This window comes from Salvelinus fontinalis, chromosome 13, assembly GCF_029448725.1.
Source record: "Salvelinus fontinalis isolate EN_2023a chromosome 13, ASM2944872v1, whole genome shotgun sequence".
Lineage (NCBI taxonomy): Eukaryota > Metazoa > Chordata > Actinopteri > Salmoniformes > Salmonidae > Salvelinus > Salvelinus fontinalis.
In genome coordinates this window covers 46,250,308-46,270,272 of record NC_074677.1, presented here as the reverse complement: position 1 = coordinate 46,270,272, position 19,965 = coordinate 46,250,308, and the positions used below count along the sequence as shown (strand labels likewise).

Here is a 19,965-nt window from a genome sequence, read left to right as displayed (position 1 = left end):
TAAAGAGCAAAATCCATGACTACCACACGCACACACTCCCAGGAGCCAGATAGAGGAATACATTAACGAAAACACACACTCTGACGCACACACACACACTCTGACCCTCCACCTGAGAGATGAAAAAAGGGAATGATAGTGAGGGAGGGAGAGAGTGAAGAAGTGAGAGACGGGGGAGAGAGAGAGAGGGAGGTAGAGAGACAGAGAAGGTGGAGAAAATAACTACTGGCAGGTTTCTTCAAAGTTGTAGTCAGGTAGTTAAGAGCAACACCTACTGGCCATATTGATCATAGCAAACCACACAAATAGAATGTCCTACTGACATCTGTGGATCTATTTAGAAACCGAATCATCTGATGTTCCCAGTGGCGACCCGTCATTCAGGGCAGGTGGGGCAGAGCCCCCCGTTAAGCAAAAAAAAAAATAATAAAAAATAATACGTATCACATATCAGTTAGCAAACTGATTGAGTTAATTAAGCTGCATACAAACATGGTCTCTTTTCTTGCTTTCTTGAGTAAGGCAGCTCCAAAATGCAGTTGTTTCAGCCTAGCTCAGTGCTTTCTTTGGTGGTGGGGCAGCCAGCAGAAAATACAGAGCATAGTGGTTGATAATGTTCTCAAGTTGCGCCGTGATTGGCTCAGTGTTCTCTCACTCCTAGGGACACTACGTCACTGCCAAATCTACAGGGACAGCAAGAAAGTTCAAGCCACTTGGTTGTTGCCATAGATTTACATTAGAAGTGCCCATCCAAGAAGGCTCAAGGTCATTGGCCACAGATTAAATGATGTCAAATCATGTTTTATGTACTGGAGCTTTGATTGGACCGATCATGTCAACATCATACTTTCAAAATCTTAGCTAGACAAGCAGTCATCTTCATGAATCAAGTCGACAATCTCCTGAAAATCCTTTTCAATCCTTGTCATATGAAGAGAAATTATAGATGAATCATTGTCTTAATCGAAATTACGGATTGCCTCTTATCCGCTCATCATTCCCTTATGCCATAGTTTGTACATATCAATTGTCAGTAGAAACCACATTTGTTTAGGCAAGTCAGCCATATCAAATGAGTGTTTGTAAAAGGCAGTAAATGAGGCTGAATGAACTGTTTTGCTGCCAGACAAGGCTCCGCTGAAAGCCAGGTGTAGCAGTGGTAAGGATTCAGTCCATGGTGCTGAACAGAAAGCTCTGCTGTTGGGACAGCTTTATGTAGGCCCTAACAGTTTGTGGGCACCGTTTGTCACCGTTATAGTGCATTCCATCTATTGTTTAGTGTTGTGTAGTGCCTTTGCTGGCATGCATAAAAAAAATTGGGGGGAGTTTGCCACACCAAGATTCACATGCTAAAATCGCCACTGGATATTCCTCTCATTCCCTATCAACAACACAACCGCAATCAATAAGTGAAGGACATAAAAACGGATTTATTACAAATGAATTACAATCATTGAAATTATGCGCTGTTACTCCTTCATTGTTGCTCAGACATAGTAGTTGTCATACTTTGTTCCATCCTGAGCCATTGAATACAAGTTCTTCAGGCAAATATTTTAAGAACTCTGTGGTGAAATGGAAGGTGGAATTCTCGAAAGGTTGGTTATTTGGTTTTGTTTCAGGCACATAGTGTGAATGTGCAACATAAAAAATACAATGCAACAAAAAGAACAATTGCCCTGGAAAAGCAGTAAATTGCCCTGGAAAAGCAGTAAATTGCCCTGGAAAAGCAGTAAATTGCCCTGGGAAATCAGTAAATCACTGATAGGGAATGTTAAAGTTCTACTTCAAATAAAATTCATCTCCATTGCAATCTCTTTCTAACGGTTGAAATTAAAAACTGAAATGATAACATTTCAGAGTTGTGCTTCTCTGAGGCTGACTGAAACATACAAGCATGCGTAATAGTAGTACAGTATTAACACACAATACTTCCTGATTATTCATTCATATGAAAGGGATTTATGCAATCCTTAGAGAACCTTGCATATAGGTCAGCTATGCTGCTTCAAAGCACAGTGATATAAAGGTTATAACTGGGCAGAAGCGTTCTGCATTGTTTCTTTTGATACATTATCCAAAAAGTTAATAAGCAGCAAACATTTCAACGTTTTAAGGCTTAAAATAAAAAGCGGACAGGTTTAACTAACCTTCACATAATATTACACTGATTAAAGTGCCATAAATCAGATAAAAGATCACATTCATAAAATCTGTTGCTGCTAGCTAATGTTAGTAAGCATTAGCAAGCTAATCCTTCTGAAACGGCTTCATGCAGAATTGCATAATAATTCTAATAGGGGTTATTGGGGCCACTTCCCATTCACTCTCTCATTGTCATGGTGACGGAGGGGTTAAAGGTTGAACCTGACATTACTATGGTTACGGATGATTATTATCTTGAAGCAGACAGAATCTTAACCGCGTCAAAGTTAATTTAGCACTTTTAGACCCAACTCTGTTCCAGGGTCCAGCGGGTCACCAGAGTAACATCAGGCCAGAAGTACGGGTAGACTTGTTTGATCTCACTGAAGATATCTCTGAAGAAACACACAGAAACACACACATCCACCAATCAGTGAAACTCAATCTAAAATTCCCAAATCGCTTCTTACTAGCCCCCCCCCTCCTCCCCAACACTTTCCTCCTTCCCCAACACTTTCCTCCTTCCCCCTAACCTTTAGCACCACAGCAGCCACCACAGCGATGATAGCGAGCAGCGTCATGCGGCCTAACCACCCCAGGTCTGGATTTTTGAGGATGAAGAAGCGTGCCCAGAACAGTTTCTTGGCAGTATGGGGAGGGTAGCGCATGTCGTTAACCCCCTCCATCTTCAGCTGCTTGATAAGACAGCCCCTCAGGTGGCTCAGGTTGTCAAAGCTGAACTTTCCGTGGTAGCTGCCCATACCACTGTTACCTACAAGGGGAAATATGAAGAACACATATCTCTGCTCATTTGACTCCGTGTGAAACAGCAATTTTTTGTTGGTGTGTTATATAGTGAACCTTACTTACCCACTCCACCAAAGGGCAGTGCACTGACAGAGTAGTGCACAAGACAGTCATTAGCCAACACTCCTCCACTGGAGGTCTCTGCTATCACTTTCTTTATCACCTAAAGAGAGAGAGAGAACGAGAGAGAGAGAGAGAGAAGGGGGATGCAGAGAGAGAAGAGAAAGGGAGGGAGGGTTGAGTAGGAGGGGAGAGAGAGAGGAGAGAGAGAGAATGAGACATTTGAAATAAAAAAACAGCCAACCATTATTGTTTTTAAAAGAAATAGTTGCTGAGCATGTGCTTGTGTGTTCTCTATATGTGTGCATGTGTAGCAGTGTGATGGTGTTCCCCTAGATTATGCACCAAGTTGCACACAAGGACCAATTCAAATAGGCCAGGTCAAGAGGGGATGTTAATAATTTGATAATAATAATAATAATTCAGTTTATTTTTTTATTTAATTACAGCTGCATAGCTAATGTTTTTAGCTAATGTTTTTCTTTGGTGTACAAACACACATTTTCATATCAATATTGTACATACATGTGATTGTAAAAGTTGTGTATATTTTGGTTTGGCCCATCGCGGGTTATCTGTATTTCCGTACCCCCTTATTGTTCTCTTTTGCCTGACCTTCGGCTAGCAAGGTATGTTGTCCTTGGCTCCGCAATTGTTCAATATAAAACCGTCATAATGTTACACAATGTACTGTTATGCTACCATAAGTTTGTTACAATGTGGATAATATAAAGATTTATGTTAACAAGTTTCACAAAGCTCGCTAACTAGGGTATCTATTGTAACTTGTGAGTACTTGGGACAGTGTTTGAGTGAGTGTCCATGTGCTTGCGCAGGTGCCTGAGAGCTAGGACTGCACCAAGGGTTAACATAATGTGTGTTGTCTCTTCGTGTGCAGGTATGTCTTTTATTTTGTCTGAATTATGTTCTATATCATTTTACTTGTATTGTATGGTGTGCTGTTGTGCATTGAATGTGTGCACGCAGCACATGTTATTTCCTTTTGACGTTCTCTTTTGCCTGACCTTCGGCTAGCAAGGTGCCTGAGAGCTAGAACTGCGCCAAGGGTTAACATAATGTGTGTTGTCTCTTCGTGTGCAGGGCAAATCAAAATAATTCAACTAGCAGACCGTCAGTTGTGGCAGCGTCCTAATTAAAAGTACACAACGCAGAATGAACCACGCTACACATGTGTGAGTAGTTACCTTGTCATCAGGTGAGAAGATATAGAGGGCGAGGGGTTTCTCTCCCTTGTTGATGAAGTCGATGGCCTCGTCCACTCCACTGACCGTCAGGATGGGGAGCAGGGGACCAAAAATCTCCTCCTGCATCACCTTGGAGTTCACCTGCACGTCCTTCAGGACTGTAGGAGCTGAGAAGGAGGGAGGACAGATATGGATTAACTAGATGTGTCAGGGAAACCAGTAGCAGCACTGTATGGTCTGAGTAGGGGAGAATATATTTAGAGGTCAACTAGATGGGAAACCAACTTTAACCCCATAGCAGAATTGTAGGAACTGAGGAGGGGAGCATAGATACACAACTAGATGTGTCAGGGTAACCAACAGCAGGGTATGTGGTGGCCAGAGTATAGATACACATCAACTAGATGGGAAACCAAATTTTACCCCATAGCAGTACTGTAGGAGCTGAAGAGGGGAGCATAGATATACAACTAGATGTGTCATGGTAACCAACTGTAGGGTATGTGTATGTGATACCTATGGAGTCCTATGACAGTCATATAATACAAATAATGTATTCAACTTGTATAGCGCTTACAGAAAGAATTTCAAAGGAAAACAAAAGGCAAAACAAACAATCAACTAATTGTAAAAATGGAGATTGAATAGTGTAGGAAGTAATGTTGGAAGGAGTTGAGGCAGTTTTGATAGGAAAAGTGATACCTACAAGTATGTATCATCAAATCAAATCAAATTTTATTAGTCACATGCGCCGAATACAACAGGTGAATACAACATTTCACCTTACAGTGAAATGGTTACTTACGAGCCCCTAACCAACAATGCAGTTTAAAAAAATAAGGACGAGAATAAGAAATAAAAGTAACAAGTAATTAAAGAGCAGCAATAAAATAACAATAGCGAGACTATATACAGGGGGGTACCAGTACAGAGTCAATGTGCGGGGCACTGGGTTAGTTTAGGTAATATGTACATGTAGTTAGAGTTATTAAAGTGACTATGCATAGATGATAACAATAGAGAGCAGCAGCGGTGTAAAAGAGGGTGAAGGGGGAGAACAGTCTATGTCTAGGGTGGCTGGAGTCTTGGATGGCAGGGAGCTTGGCCCCAGTGATGTACTGGGCCATTCGCACTACCCTCTGTAGTGCCTTGCGGTCGGAGGCCGAGCAGTTGCCATACCAGGCAGTGATGCAAAAAGTCAGGATGCTCTCGATGGTGCAGTTATGGAACCTTTTGAGGATCTGAGGACCCATGCCAAATCTTTTCAGTATCCTGAGGGGGAATAGGTGTTGTCGTGCCCTCTCACGGCTGTCTTGGTGTGCTTGGACCATGTTAGTTTGTTGGTGATGTGGACACCAAGGAACTTGAAGCTCTCAACCTGCTCCACTACAGCCCCGTCAATGAGAATGGGGTCGTGCACGGTCCTCTTTTTCCTATAGTCCACAATTATCTCCTTTGTCTTGATCACGTTGAGGGGGAGGTTGTTGTCGTGGCACCACATGGCCAGGTCTCTGACCTCCCCCTATAGGCTATCTCGTCGTTGTCGGTGATCAGGCCTACCACTGTTGTGTCATCGGCAAACTTAATGATGGTGTTGGAAGTTGGTCAGCGCATGCTCGCAGTACACGTCTGGCCCTGCGGCCTTGTGAATGTTGACCTGTTTAAATGTATTACTCACATCGGCTGCGGAGAGCTTGATCAGAGTCTTCCGGAACAGCTGGTCCTCTCATGCATGTTTTAGTGTTATTTGCCTCGAAGCGAGCATCGAAGTAGTTTAGCTCATGTGGTAGGCTCATGTCAATGGGCAGCTCTCGGCTGTGCTTCCCTTTGTAGTCTGTAATGGTTTGCATGCCCTGTCACATACGACGACCGTCAGAGCCAGTGTATTACGATTCGATCTTAGTCCTGTATTGACGCTTTGCCTGTTTGATGATTCGTTAGAGGGCATAGCGGGATTTCTTATAAGTTTCCCGCTCCTTGAAAGCGGCAGCTCTAGCCGTTAGATCAGTACTCATGTTGCCTGCAATCCATGGCTTCTGGTTGGAGTATGTACGTACAATCACTGTGGGGGGGACGTCATCGATTCACTTATTGATGAAGCCAATGACTGATGTGGTGTACTTCTCAATGCCATTGGAGGAATCCCAGAACATATTCCAATCTGTGCTAGCAAAACAGTCCTGTAGTTTAGCATCTGCTTCATCTGACCACTTTTTTATTGATCAAGTAACTGGTGCTTCCTGCTTTAATTTGTGCTTGTAAGCAGGAATCAGGAGGATATAATTATGGTCAGATTTGCCAAATGGAGGGTGAGGGAGAGCTTTGTATGCATCTCTGTGTATGGATTAATGGTGGTCCAGAGTTCTTTTCCCTCTGGTTGCACATTTAACATACTGATAGAAAAATAATTTAAGTTTCCCTGCATTAAAGTTCCCGGCTACTAGGAGTGCCGCCTCTAGGTGAGCATTTTCTTGTTTGCTTAGGGCGGAATACAGCTCATTCAATGCTATCTTAGTGCCGGGCCTCAGTCTGTGGTTGTATGTAAACAGCTACGAAGAATACAGATGAAAACTCTCTAGGTAGATAGTGTGGTCTACAGCTTATCATGACATACTCTACCTCAGGCGAGCAATAGCTTGAGAGTTTAATCTTCCACGTAGGTCTTCTATTTTATTTTCCAAAGATTGCACGTTGGCTAGCAGAATGGAAGGAAGTGGGAGTTTATTTGATCGCCTACAAATTCTCAGAAGGCAGCCCGCCCTTTGGCCCCTTTGTCTCTTCACGCAAATCATAGGGATCTGGGCCTGTTCCTGGGAGAGCAGTATATCATTCACATCGGCCTCGTCAGACTCGTTAAAGGAAAAAAAGGATTCTGCCAGTCCGTGGTGAGTAATCACAGTCCTGATGTCCAGAAGTTATTTTCGGTCATAAGAGACGGTAGCGGCAACATTATATACAAAATAAGTAAAAAAACAAGTTACAAACAATGCAAAGAAACTAACAAAAAACACTGGTTGGGGGCACGTAAAACGTCAGCCTTCATCTCCGGCGCCATTTTAGGTAGCTATGCGTATCATAAGTAGTACAGTATCTATGTAGCATTATGCTTGTCATAAGTAGTACCTATGTAGCACGTTGACTCATCACTATCCCCTCCTATAGCGATGGTGCTGTCCTCTGTCATGGCCATGATGCGTTTGAAGTGGCGCTGGTTGATGATGCGTCCGTAGTCGGGGCAGGTCTTGGGGTCCTCTGTGTAGAAGGCCTGAAAGCAAAATACATGTACACAATTGACCAATTGTACATTACATAATAAATGGGTTGCCTGACAAAGTCACGAAAATTATGACTCGAAAATTATGTCAAGAAGCTGTAATGTGGGAAATCGTAGGTGGATTGTTTTAGCTAGTTTCATCTTGTTCTTAACACCTGAAAACAAGACATGGTATCTTGACTTATGTCACGTATATGCCTTTATGTCAAAAATTGGATCGTGTGTGTGTGTGTTTCAACTATTTTAACTGTACTAGAATGCTTAAAAGGTCACTGAAATTGTAAATATCGGCTATAGGTATCAGGTTTTTTGGCAAGGAAAATATTGGATATCGGTATCAGCCAAAACTACCGATCCTCGACTTCAAAGTTGTCCTTTAGAAAATAGCCTCCAACACTCTACTCAACAAATTGGATGCAGTCTATCACAGTGCCATCCGTTTTGTCACCAAAGCCCCATATACTACCCACCACTGCGACCTGTACGCTCTCGTTGGCTGGCCCTCGCTTCATACTCGTCGCCAAACCCACTGGCTCCAGGTCATCTACAAGTCTCTGCTAGGTAAAGCCCTGCCTTATCTCAGCTCACTGGTAACCATAGCAGCACCCACCCGTAGCACGCGCTCCAGCAGGTATATCTCACTGGTCACCCCGAAAGCCAATTCTTCCTTTGGCTGCCTCTCCTTCCAGTTCTCTGCTGCCAATGACTGGAATAAACTGCAAAAATCACTAAAGCTGGAGACTCTCACTAGCTTTAAGCACCAGCTGTCAGAGCAGCTCACAGATCACTGCATCTGTAAATAGCCCATCCAATCTACCTCATCCCCATACTGTATTTATTTATTTATCTTGCTCCTTTGCACCCCAGTATCTCTTCTTGCACATTCATCTTCTGCACATTCTACCATTCCAGTGTTTAATTGCTATATTGTAAATACTTCACCACTATGGCCTATTTATTGCCTTACCTCCCTTATCCTACCTCATTTGCACATGCTGTATATAGACTTTTCTACTGTATTATTGATTGTATGTTTGTTTACTCCATGTGTAACGCTGTGTTGTTTGTGTCGCACTGCTTTGCTTTATCTTGGCCAGGTCTCAGTTGTAAATGAGAACTTGTTCTCAACTAGCCTACCTGGTTAAATAAAGGTTAAATAATTTTTTATTTTATTTTTTATATCGCATCCCTAGTAACAATGTATTTGAGAGTTAACAAGTGTTCATTGTGCAAATGTATTTATATTTTCAATAAACATTTGGAGATGAAATATAGTTCATTTCCTTTTGATTTTAAACCAATGCCGTTTTACACCAACGTTTTTGTTGCTAAACAACCCACCTGTCTATAATTATAATAAGCTTGTGAGAGCACTGGTTTTGTGGGACAAAAACGTCAGGAAAAGGGCCTCCTTTTTCACTCCAACAAAAACTGTCAGTACCTTCATGGTTGCTACTCAATGCTTAGTTAGTGAAGCCAGATATATACTCATTTTTATACTCCCAACATAGTGAGTTGTACCTTGATGGACTTCTTGATCTCCTCCAGCACGCGGCCCTGAATGCTGGGCTCACACAGGATGTAGTCTGGAGCGATACACGTCTGCCCACAGTTAGAATACTTCCCCCATGTCACACGCCTACAGGAGAGAGAAGAGGGAAGGGAGGGAGGGACAAGGCGAGAAACGGAAGAGAGTTAGAACGTTGTATCTGTGTCTGTCTGTCCGTTTCTGTATCTGTGTGTGTTCTCTTACCGGCAGGCGATGGGGATGTCACAGTTCTTGTCGATGTAACAGGGGCTCTTGCCCCCCAGCTCCAGGGTCACGGGGGTGAGGTGTTTGGCTGCTGCCTCCATCACCAGTTTCCCCACCATGCTGTTCCCTGTGTAGAACACATGGTCGAACCGCTGACGCAGCAACTCCTGGGTCTCTGAGACACCCCCTGTCACCACCGGGTACAACTCCTAGAGATGCAGGGAAAAACACATTGTTATGTACAACACATTATGCATGATGTTATATACAAGATTACATTTATGTAATTTAGCAGATGCTATTGTCCAGAGAAACTTACAGGAGCAATTAGGGATAAGTACCTTGCTCAAGGACACATCAACAGATTTGTCACCTAGGGGATTTGAACCAGCTACCTTTCAGGTACTGGCCCAACGCTTTTTCCCGCTAGGCTACCTGCCACCCCAACAGGGAGGTAGATACACACTGTTTATACATCAACAGATTTGTCACCTAGTCGGCTCAGGGATTCGAACCAGCTACCTTACGGATACTGGCAAAACACTCTTTACCGCTAGGCTATCTGCCACCCCTACAGCAGTGAGGGTACACTATGGCTTTTTAAATTCCGACACTAAACCTTCTCTCGAGAATCTTTTGAAGCGCAATTGAACAGGCATTTTACTTGTCTATAAAGGAACGCCATTTCTGAAACGGGACTCATACGTCAATCACTAGGCGAACAGAAATGTCAATCAAATAATCTCGAGCTGCACGCAGTCAGACCACTCTCTCCTAAAAAAGTACTTTCAAGTTTGTTAAATACCGTGACTTACCAAGACATTTAGTAGAAAGAAAACACATCTTCCGCTCGGAATCGACTCCTAAGATTGATTCTTTTTGGAACGGAGATGACTGATTAGTTGCTGTACTCCCGAGAACACAAACGTTTTTCATAGCGAGCTAGCGAGGGACCGAGAGAAAGGGGAGGGGCACAGTATAGGCAGGTAGACCACTAGGCAGACAGAGTCAGAACCATGCACTAGGCCTATCTATCGGCAATCAAAAGCTACATATCGCAATGGAATGCTGTATTTTGCAATTTCTTGGGCCTATCATCAATGAATAGGCTAGAATATTCTACACGCAACAGACCAAAGACTGAAAACACACTTGCATCATTAGCGAAGAGAAAGCACAGGTGAGCCAGCTGCACTGTGATTTTAATTTTGTGTGGGAGGAGGGGGGGGGGGGATAAATATATATTTTTAAATTTGGGAGTTTTCTTAGCATTAAGATGTTAATTAAGATGTTTAAACGTTCAACCCCCTAGTGTGTGACTGCGTGTGCATGTGTGTTACCTTGTCTATGTAGGCGGGCAGCAGGTCCTCCATAACCTTGGCGGTGTGGACACACACCTCAGAAGGCTTCACCACAGCCGCGTTGCCTGGCACAGAGAATAGTACAGTTGTCGTTAGCATTAGCTTGAGGATGCTAAGACGAACAATGGAGTTATTGGTTAGCACTGGGGTAATAAGTCTTGGGGCAGACAAACAAAGTTGGAGTTGGAGTGATACCCTATGAGTCGGGACAGACAGAATGTGTTGGCATTTACTGGCATAGAAAGAGATCCTTATTCTATTTATATGTTTCCTTATCTCTTATTCAGTCTAATCCAATGTTTGGTTCATTACATTTCATTACATTACATTTACATTTTATTCAGTTGGGGGGGGTGTGCCAAGTTTGGGAAACTCTGAGTTAGCAGACACTCTTAAGTGTATTTAAGAAGTTTAGTAGGGAAAACAACCACATATCACAGTCATTGCAATAGACCCTTTAACAAAATATATTTATCACATATGATATTACAGTACTATATGTCCCTCTGCAGCCACCATTCACCGGGATGACTGGTGTGTGTGTAAAGGGCCTTCTGTAAGGCAAGGCAGAACTCTCACCGAGTGAACGGCCATAACCTTGCCTCTGGTAACTGATAGCAGGGTTAGAGAATAAAGTCCAGCCCAACACACACATTAACCAATAACAGTCCAAGATCAATGCCAACAGCTATTTACTTGGCTGAATGCTAAATGTCTGTTAAATATATTATGCCATTTCTCCATTACAAGAACCAGGAGGAACTAGGACGAAAGAACCAGACAAGAACCAGACAAGATGTTTCCTCAAAGTGTTTCCACTACCAATCCAATCAGAATGGGAACTTGTTACTGGGAGACTCAACTGGGAGACTCATTGTTCCTGTTCCCAAGAAAGCTAAGGTAACTGAGCTAAACGACTACCGCCCCGTAGCACTCACTTCCGTCATCATGAAGTGCTTTGAGAGACTAGTCAAGGACCATATCACCTCCACCCTACCTGACACCCTAGACCCACTCCAATTTGCTTACCACCCCAATAGGTCCACAGACGACGCAATCGCAACCACACTGCACACTGCCCTAACCCATCTGGACAAGAGGAATACCTATGTGAGAATGCTGTTCATCGACTACAGCTCAGCATTTAACACCATAGTACCCTCCAAACTCGTCATCAAGCTCGAGACCCTGGGTCTCGACCCCGCCCTGTGCAACTGGGTACTGGACTTCCTGACGGGCCGCCCCCAGGTGGTGAGGGTAGGTAACAACATCTCCACCCCGCTGATCCTCAACACTGGGGCCCCACAAGGGTGCGTTCTGAGCCCTCTCCTGTACTCCCTGTTCACCCACGACTGCGTGGCCATGCACGCCTCCAACTCAATCATCAAGTTTGCGGACGACACTACAGTGGTAGGCTTGATTACCAACAACGACGAGACGGCCTACAGGGAGGAGGTGAGGGCCCTCGGAGTGTGGTGTCAGGAAAATAACCTTCACACTCAACGTCAACAAAACAAAGGAGATGATTGTGGACTTCAGGAAACAGCAGAGGGAGCACCCCCCTATCCACATCGACGGGACAGTAGTGGAGAGGGTAGTAGGTTTTAAGTTCCTCGGCGTACACATCACGGACAAACTGAAATAGTCCACCCACACAGACAGCGTTGTGGAGGCTGAAGAAATTCAGCTTGTCACCAAAAGCACTCACAAACTTCTACAGATGCACAATCGAGAGCATCCTGTCGGGCTGTATCACCGCCTGGTACGGCAACTGCTCCGCCCACAACCGTAAGGCTCTTCAGAGGGTAGTGAGGTCTGCACAACGCATCACCGGGGGCAAACTACCTGCCCTCCAGGACACCTACACCACCCGATATCACAGGAAGCCCATAAAGATCATCAAGGACAACAACCACCCGAGCCACTGCCTGTTCACCCCGCTATCATCCAGAAGGCGAGGTCAGTACAGGTGCATCAAAGCAGGGACCGAGAGACTGAAAAACAGCTTCTATCTCAAGGCCATCAGACTGTTAAACAACCACCACTAACATCGAGTGGCTGCTGCCAACATACTGACTCAACTCCAGCTCACTTTAATAATGGAAATTGATGGAAATTGATCAAAAATGTATCACTAGCCACTTTAAACAATGCCACTTAATATAATGTATATGTATATACTGTACTCTATATCATCTACTGCATCTTGCCATTTTTATGTAATACATGTATCATTAGCCACTTTAAACTATGCCCTTTTATGTTTACATACCCTACATTACTCATCTCATATGTATATACTGTACTCGATACCATCTACTGCATTTTGCCTATGCCGTTCTGTACCATCACTCATTCATATATCTTTATGTACATATTCTTTATCCGTTTACACTTGTGTATACCACTGCTGGCTCGCTTCTGAAGCTAAGCAGGGTTGGTCCTGGTCAGTTCCTGGATGGGAGACCAGATGCTGCTGGAAGTGGTGTTGGAGGGCCAGTAGGAGGCACTCTTTCCTCTGGTCTAAAAAATATCCCCCAATCCCCCAGGGCTGTGATTGGGGACACTGCCCTGTGTAGGGTGCTGTCTTTCGGATGGGATGTTAAACGGGTGTCCTGACTCTCTGAGGTCATTAAAGATCCCATGGCACTTATTGTAAGAGTAGGGGTGTTAACCCTGGTGTCCTGGCTAAATTCCCAATCTGGCCCTCAAACCATCATGGTCACCTAATAATCCCCAGTTTACAATTTGGTGCATTTTTCTCCATATTCCATCCAGTTTGCTTTATTTTTGTAATAGATTACATTAGATTGTTCTTGAATAAGTTCGTCCAGTTCTTTTTGTTTTTCCTCTAACTTATTTTGTATCTACCTGTACTATTAGTTCATATATTTCCTTTCTTAGTCTGGTCTCTTTAGCCAGAAACTGCTTTTTTAATATTGATGAATATTGAATTGAATGACCTCTGAAGGTACATTTAAAGGTAATCCCAAACAATAAGGCGATTTGCTGAACCTATATTATACTGGAAAAATTCAGTTATAAATTATTTTGTCTTAGTTAAAAATAAATGGTTCTCCAGTAAACATTGATTTCATTTCCAATATCCCGTCCACATGGTAATTCTATAAGAGTTATGTGAAGGCCAATTAGATGATGATCCGACCGCATTCTGTCTCCTATTAAAACCTTTTTAACCTTTGATGCAAGAGAGAAAGAGACAAAAAAGTAGTGAACGCGACTAGCTTGATTAAGTCTCCTCCATGTATATCTTACTTGGTCAGGGTTTTTTAGTCTTCAAATATCCACTATTTCTAAGGTGTCCATAATATTTGTGATTTCCTTAAGGGCATGGTGATGAGAGTTATAGTCCCCGATCATAATGATTTGATCATTTGTTGCCTGTAAATTCAATAAATTGGTATAAATATTTTCAAATAAGTATGGATCATCCTGATTTGGACCACATAGATTATTAATGAGCCAAATCACTTTTTTGTTCACTTTCATATTCGAAAAGATCCACCTTCCTTGCGAATCATTCTTGACTATTTGCACATTCAGATCAAATGTTTTGTTAATTAAAATCATCACACCTTTTGAGTTCCTTTGTCCATGACAGAAAATTATTTCACCACCCCGTTACTTTTTCCACGCAACATAATCTAAGGATGTAGAGTAAGTTTCCTGTAAACAGTATATGTTATATTTCTTTTCTTGTAGCCACGTAAAGATTAATCTTCTTTTTTTTATAATCTGCTAAACCGTTACAATTATAACTGGCTATACTTATTTCACCCCTTACCATAACTAGATACTATTCTCAGTCTAAATTGACCATAATTAGTGCTTGTAAAGAAACTGCCATAAGAGGTATTATGATGGTCAACATTTTAGATTTCAAATGTCTGATATTTAGAATCCAAGAAACAGGTTCTAGCAATATTTGTTTTATTCCATTGCCTGTTTGCCTGTGAGCCAATGCCACAGATGTTAGAAAATTGGGTCAATATATTATGTGTGTAGTAAATCTGAGTAGGTTGATGTGTATGAATTTGGATGATATAACCCTGTTAGGTCTTTGTAGATAGAAGGTGTAAATTAGTCATAAATAGGGATACATTTGTCATCAAAAAGAAAGGAGGATCAAGGCAATCTTCATATAATTAAAATGGCTTTATTCAATGGAACAAAGATTTTAAAACTGACCCGTTTCGGCAGCATATCATTCGTCAGGGAGTACAAAGACACATGTCTAAGTGAAGCTTTCGTAGTTAACCAGAAAATGTGTGGTTATTTCTGGTTGTTTATCAACGTTAGCTGGCTAACTTTGTAGTATAACTCTCAGGTGTTTACTGTGGTGCTTTTTGTATACAAACAACAAAGTGATCATTGGCAAGAAGCTTTTGAAACAGACAAATGTGAATAAAACAAACGTGAAAAATTCAGAAGTACATTCACTGGTGGCCATCTTGGAAGGGGGAAAGGTGGAGGGCTAGATGATCATGACTGACAGCATACAAGGACGGAGTCTCACCCTTGGAGGGTAAAGTCCCTGATAGTGGCAGTGCTCAGAGTTCACATGCATGCATGCAAGCACACACAAACACACACACACACCCACAAATTGATAACAGTCAAGGAACTTTGAACCTGTCTTTGATAGGTAAGAGGCTGAGAGGAAAATTGCGCAATACTGATTAAAAGGACCTGGCCTGAGAGAAGCAGAGACGCATGAATGGTCTGGGGGTAGGTCACACACAAACACACACACAGACACACACTACCCAACCCCCCCACTCCCCCCTACCTGCAGCGATAGCCCCTATAAGCGGCTGTATGGTAACGGCCCAGGGGTAGTTCCATGCTCCTATGATGAGCACCACTCCCAGCGGTTCAGGCTGGATGTAAACAGTGTCTGAGATGGTCAGGAGGTTCTTCTCAACAGGCCGGGGGGCAGCCCACTCTGCCAGCTTCTTCACTGCAAGGACAATCTCCCCTTCCAGGCCCAGTGTCTCATACAGCTGGGTGCCTGCTTCACTCTGGATTAATGGAGGATAGAAGATGGATATGGACATAGATGAGGTTAGATACATGCACACAGACACACGTGTGCGTGTGCAAACATACGCTGCAAAGACAGACACACAAATAGATTTATGCACATGCTCACACACACACACACACACACACACACACACACACACACACACACACACACACACACACACACACACACACACACACACACACACACACACACCTCTCTCAGTCACGCTGTGTCTGTCTGTTTGTCTCTCTACCTTGTTCAGGTCTTTCTTGATGGCCTCAGCTATCTCCTTCTCTCTCTCCAAGAGGAATCTCTGGAGGTTCTTCAGCTGGCGGATCCGGTGTTCTAAGGGCTTCGACCTGCCAGTGAGGAACGCTTTCCTCGCGCGCTCCACCGCCTTCTGCTCACGGGACATTCTACAAGAGGTGATGGATGGGTGGATGTTACAAACACGCCCCCCAAAATAACATAAATGTTTCTACTGTAAACGAACGGCACTATTCACAACCATTTTATCTTTTATACTCCTGAGTCACACAACCGTGTTGTCATCAACACAGCATATCAGGGAGGGATGATTTCATCTATTGGCTATAATGTTAGATAGTCAACATACTGATATGAGTAGCCTAACTATGTTCATCCTGGGCTCGAAGACGTAACATAGTAAATGTAAATCTGGGACACTCAAATTTGTCAATATGTTACGTTTGGTATGGTTACATAAGGCAGAAGGTTACTTAAGCCAAAAACAAAAGGAGGGGAGCTTGGTCAGGGAGGATGGGTGTATAACGCAAACTTCTAGCAGCCCAAAAGTTGTGCGTTTGAATCACATCTTAGACAACTTTAGCTTTTTAGCTAACAGCAACTTTACAACTACTTAGTACATTTTTGCTCTTTTGCAACAATTTAGCAGTTTAGCTAACTTTTCCCCTAATCCTAACTCCTAACCCTTAATCTTAACCTTAACCCAACAAGTCAGGTCTATTCAGGATGCTTTGAACATTAAATGAAATATTAAACATTAAACTCAAAATGTTATGACTTTGTTACTTTGAGATTTTGAGGGATGACATTTAAAGTACGGGCACTTTTTTCAGACGATACATAGCCTCATATAATTAATTTTCAAAGACAAAAGTAGCCATATTAGTATTCAAATGACTAATGTGACAAAATTGGGGAATAGCAGTATTGTTCTTGGTGACAAGCACACGAATTACCCTATATTTTAGCCAATTGTTAAGAATGATCAGACTAAAATAAGTAAATTAAAAAATAAAATCTCCTGAAGACAAAATGCCATTAATCTGCCCCAACACCCTAATCAAATAATTGTTATATTTATTGTCCCCCCTCTAGAATCAAATGTACGCTTTGGGTTCACAATCTTTTCGACAAAATTATTTTCACAGTTAACAAATCAGGTCACCCTACCAAACGCCCCTGCTAAAACATACTTTAGGTCTCTGTCTGATGCCTTTTCATTGTCACCCTAAATGCAAATCACCAAACAAGGGGACTAGTGCAAATGCGGATTAAATCGATGTCGTTATTTATCTCCATTCAACGTCACTCTAATCTTGAGGGGCGTTTCTTTAAAACATGCATCCAATCCCCTTGATACTTCACATAACTAGACCAATCATATGCTTCAATGTGCCGCGGTTAACAGTGCTGTGGTAGGACAGGACAATGATAAAGGTTCCACTCATGGTGTTAAATTGGAGACTCAGAAGCTCCTATTTTAAAACTGCGCTCATTTATTTTAGCCAGGATAGTCCACTCAGTAACAATTGCCACTGTTTTCCAGGGAGTCCTGGGTTCCGTATCATCGATTTGGAGCACAGTTGAAAAGTTAACGCGCTGACTAATTAGAAAAATAAAAGCAGTACTTTTCAATGCGTGGGATATATTGTGAGGTGTGCCGTGAGAGCGTGAGAAGAGGGTCAAATGCGGGTGTCTCACCGCAAATTCGAGAGAGTTGGCAGCTCTGCCCTAACCCCTAGCCTAGCAAACTGTAAAACGGAAGTAGGTACTCGGTGCCACCTAGGCAACAAGCAAACGTTAGCCACATCAAATTGGAATTCATAACGTATCATACGTTTGCAAATTAAATTCGTAACATGTTGTAGGAATTGCAATTTGTAACATATCATACGAAATTGATAAATTGATTTTGGACATCCACAAATTACTAGGTTGCTCTGTTTGCCTTGGTCAACCGACGATGCCTGCTTTGGTGTTGTCGGCAATAACAGCTACGATGAAATGCTGTCAAAAGGCTAAAACAAGACAAGACAGTGTAAATGACTTGTATTATCCCATTATAACGGCGTAACTACCTGTGAACTAAAGAACAGCGCATTGTAGGCTATGTAACAACACTGGCTCCATGCGAGATCAAATCATAGAATCATTCTGAACCGTTAAATTACACGGTAGCCATGAGTTTGAGAGACAGCTCTTCGTTATGGCTAAAACCTAATCAGTTTGAGAGAAGGTGTTGTTCATGATTCCATTCTGCTGAGTCAACATGTAGAAAAAGCTTGACCACAACCTTTAACACAGTAACGTTGTACTGGCTTGCAGCAGGCCATTCTGTAACGTTCCTTGGTTATCACTAAATGAATTTGTAACTCCAAAACACAACTTCAACTCTTACCTGGCGGGGTGTTATTCCAAATCTCACTCAGATTATTCGCAAAATTGCTAAATACCGAATCAACTACGTTAGAAATTATCCGCAAACTCAGTCCGAACCACTATAGAGTAAACATGAAATACGGATCTCCATTCCCTTAATGTGGCAGCCAAAGAAAGACGCGTGAGCGGAGTACCTACTTCTGTTTTAGGTTGAAATTGCTGAAGCCCTGAAAATCATTATCATCCCTTTTTCACCGCTGCTAAGGGTGGATCTCCGTTAACTCTGCCCCTCTGCTATTGGTGGACGCTGGTTGGGTAGTTAATGGTTAGTTCGCCTGTCACTCAAGCGTCAGAAGTCCATGCACAATGATATTATGACCATGTTTTCCTACATGGTTATTACCTGGCGGTGACGCATAATCCCTTACTTGATCCTTATTTTATTTTATGATATTGTTTTGTTTACCATTTTTTTTGCACTGCAGAATGGTAAGCCTATCGCGAAAAGAATAATAAAGCACATTTTTAAAAACGTTTATTTAACTAGGCAAGTAAGTTAATAAGAACAATTTAATATTTTCAATGACGGCCTACCCCAGTTAGGGTCAAAGCTGGGCCAATTGTGCGCAGCCCTATGGGACTCCCAATCACTGCTGGTTGTGATACATCCTGAAATCGAACCAGGGTCTGTAGTGACTTCTTTAGCACTGAGATGCAGTGCTTTAGACTGCTGTGCCACTCGAGAGCCCAATGCTTCTATAGCCTAATGATTAATACATCAAATCCAATTTTTTTGGTCACATACACATGGTTAGCAGATGCAATTGTGAGTGTAGCGAAATGCTTGTGCTTCTAGTTCCCGACAGTGCAGCAATATCTAACATGTTATCTAAAAATTCCACAACAGATACCTAATACACACAAATCTAAGTAAAGGAATGGAATAAGAATACATTCATATAAATATATGGATGAGCAATGACAGAGCGGCATAGGCAAGATGCAATAGACGGTATAAAATACAGTGTATACATCTAGGATGAGTAGTGCAAGATATGTAGACATCATTATTAAAGTGGCATTAATAAAGTGACTAGTGATCCATTTGTTAGAGTTGCCAATGATTTCAAGTCTGTATGTAGGCAGCAGCCTCTCTGTGTCAGTGATTGCTGTTTAACAGTCTGATGGCCTTGAGATAGAAGCTGTTTTTCAGTCTCTCGGTCCCAGCTTTGATGCACCTCTACTGACCTCGCCTTCTGGATGGTAGCAGAGTGAACAGGCAGTGGCTCGGGTGGTTGTTGTACTTCATGATCTTTATGGCCTTCCTATGACAACGGGTAATGTAGGAATCTAAAGATATAGGCCAACAAATTCTTATTTCCATTAAGAATTTAAGAACAAATAAAACAATGCTCTAGTAGCTGAGTGACATGTTATCATGTTACAATATTTTGCCAAGTTGCCAACTGCCAAAATCATGTTGAATGTGGCTGCCACAACCCCATGCTTTGTGCAATACAATGTGATGTCAATTGTCCTTTGCATGCACTTTTCCATGCAACACTATAGGCTTAGCTTCTTAGGACCAGGGTTGGTGCCTACTGCATTAGAAAAATTGCATAATCTCAGACCCAAATTAATGTGAATGGAAAGCACCATCTATT

General features: G+C 42.4%; 1 protein-coding gene across 2 annotated transcripts; it reads right to left on the bottom strand.

Annotated features, from left to right (window-relative positions):
• Positions 1 to 1,410: 1,410 nt before the first annotated feature.
• On the bottom strand, positions 1,411 to 18,597 carry aldh3a2b (aldehyde dehydrogenase 3 family, member A2b). Of its 2 annotated transcripts, none has more exons than XM_055943040.1 (11): positions 18,500 to 18,597; positions 15,909 to 16,071; positions 15,416 to 15,647; positions 10,585 to 10,670; positions 9,245 to 9,453; positions 9,013 to 9,130; positions 7,341 to 7,482; positions 4,218 to 4,384; positions 3,016 to 3,115; positions 2,679 to 2,917; positions 1,411 to 2,540 (listed from the first exon to the last, which is right to left on the bottom strand). In XM_055943040.1, exons 2-11 carry the CDS (start codon positions 16,068 to 16,070, stop codon positions 2,526 to 2,528), a joined length of 1,470 nt encoding a protein of 489 aa, XP_055799015.1. In that variant the 5' UTR covers position 16,071; positions 18,500 to 18,597; the 3' UTR covers positions 1,411 to 2,525. The 2 variants fall into 2 exon arrangements, with proteins under 2 accessions (XP_055799015.1, XP_055799014.1); XM_055943039.1 differs by having other exon boundaries at positions 18,321 to 18,542.
• Positions 18,598 to 19,965: the final 1,368 nt, after the last annotated feature.

Coding starts and splice junctions, on each gene's coding strand:
- aldh3a2b (XM_055943040.1), bottom strand. CDS start 16,070: ATGTCCCGTGAGCAGAAGGCGGTGGAGCGCGCGAGGAAAGCGTTCCTC. Junction 7,483..9,012: donor AGATCAAGAAGTCCATCAAG/GTACAACTCACT, acceptor TTTTGCTTTCAG/GCCTTCTACACAGAGGACCC. Junction 3,116..4,217: donor TCTTCTCACCTGATGACAAG/GTAACTACTCAC, acceptor CTCTCTCTTTAG/GTGATAAAGAAAGTGATAGC.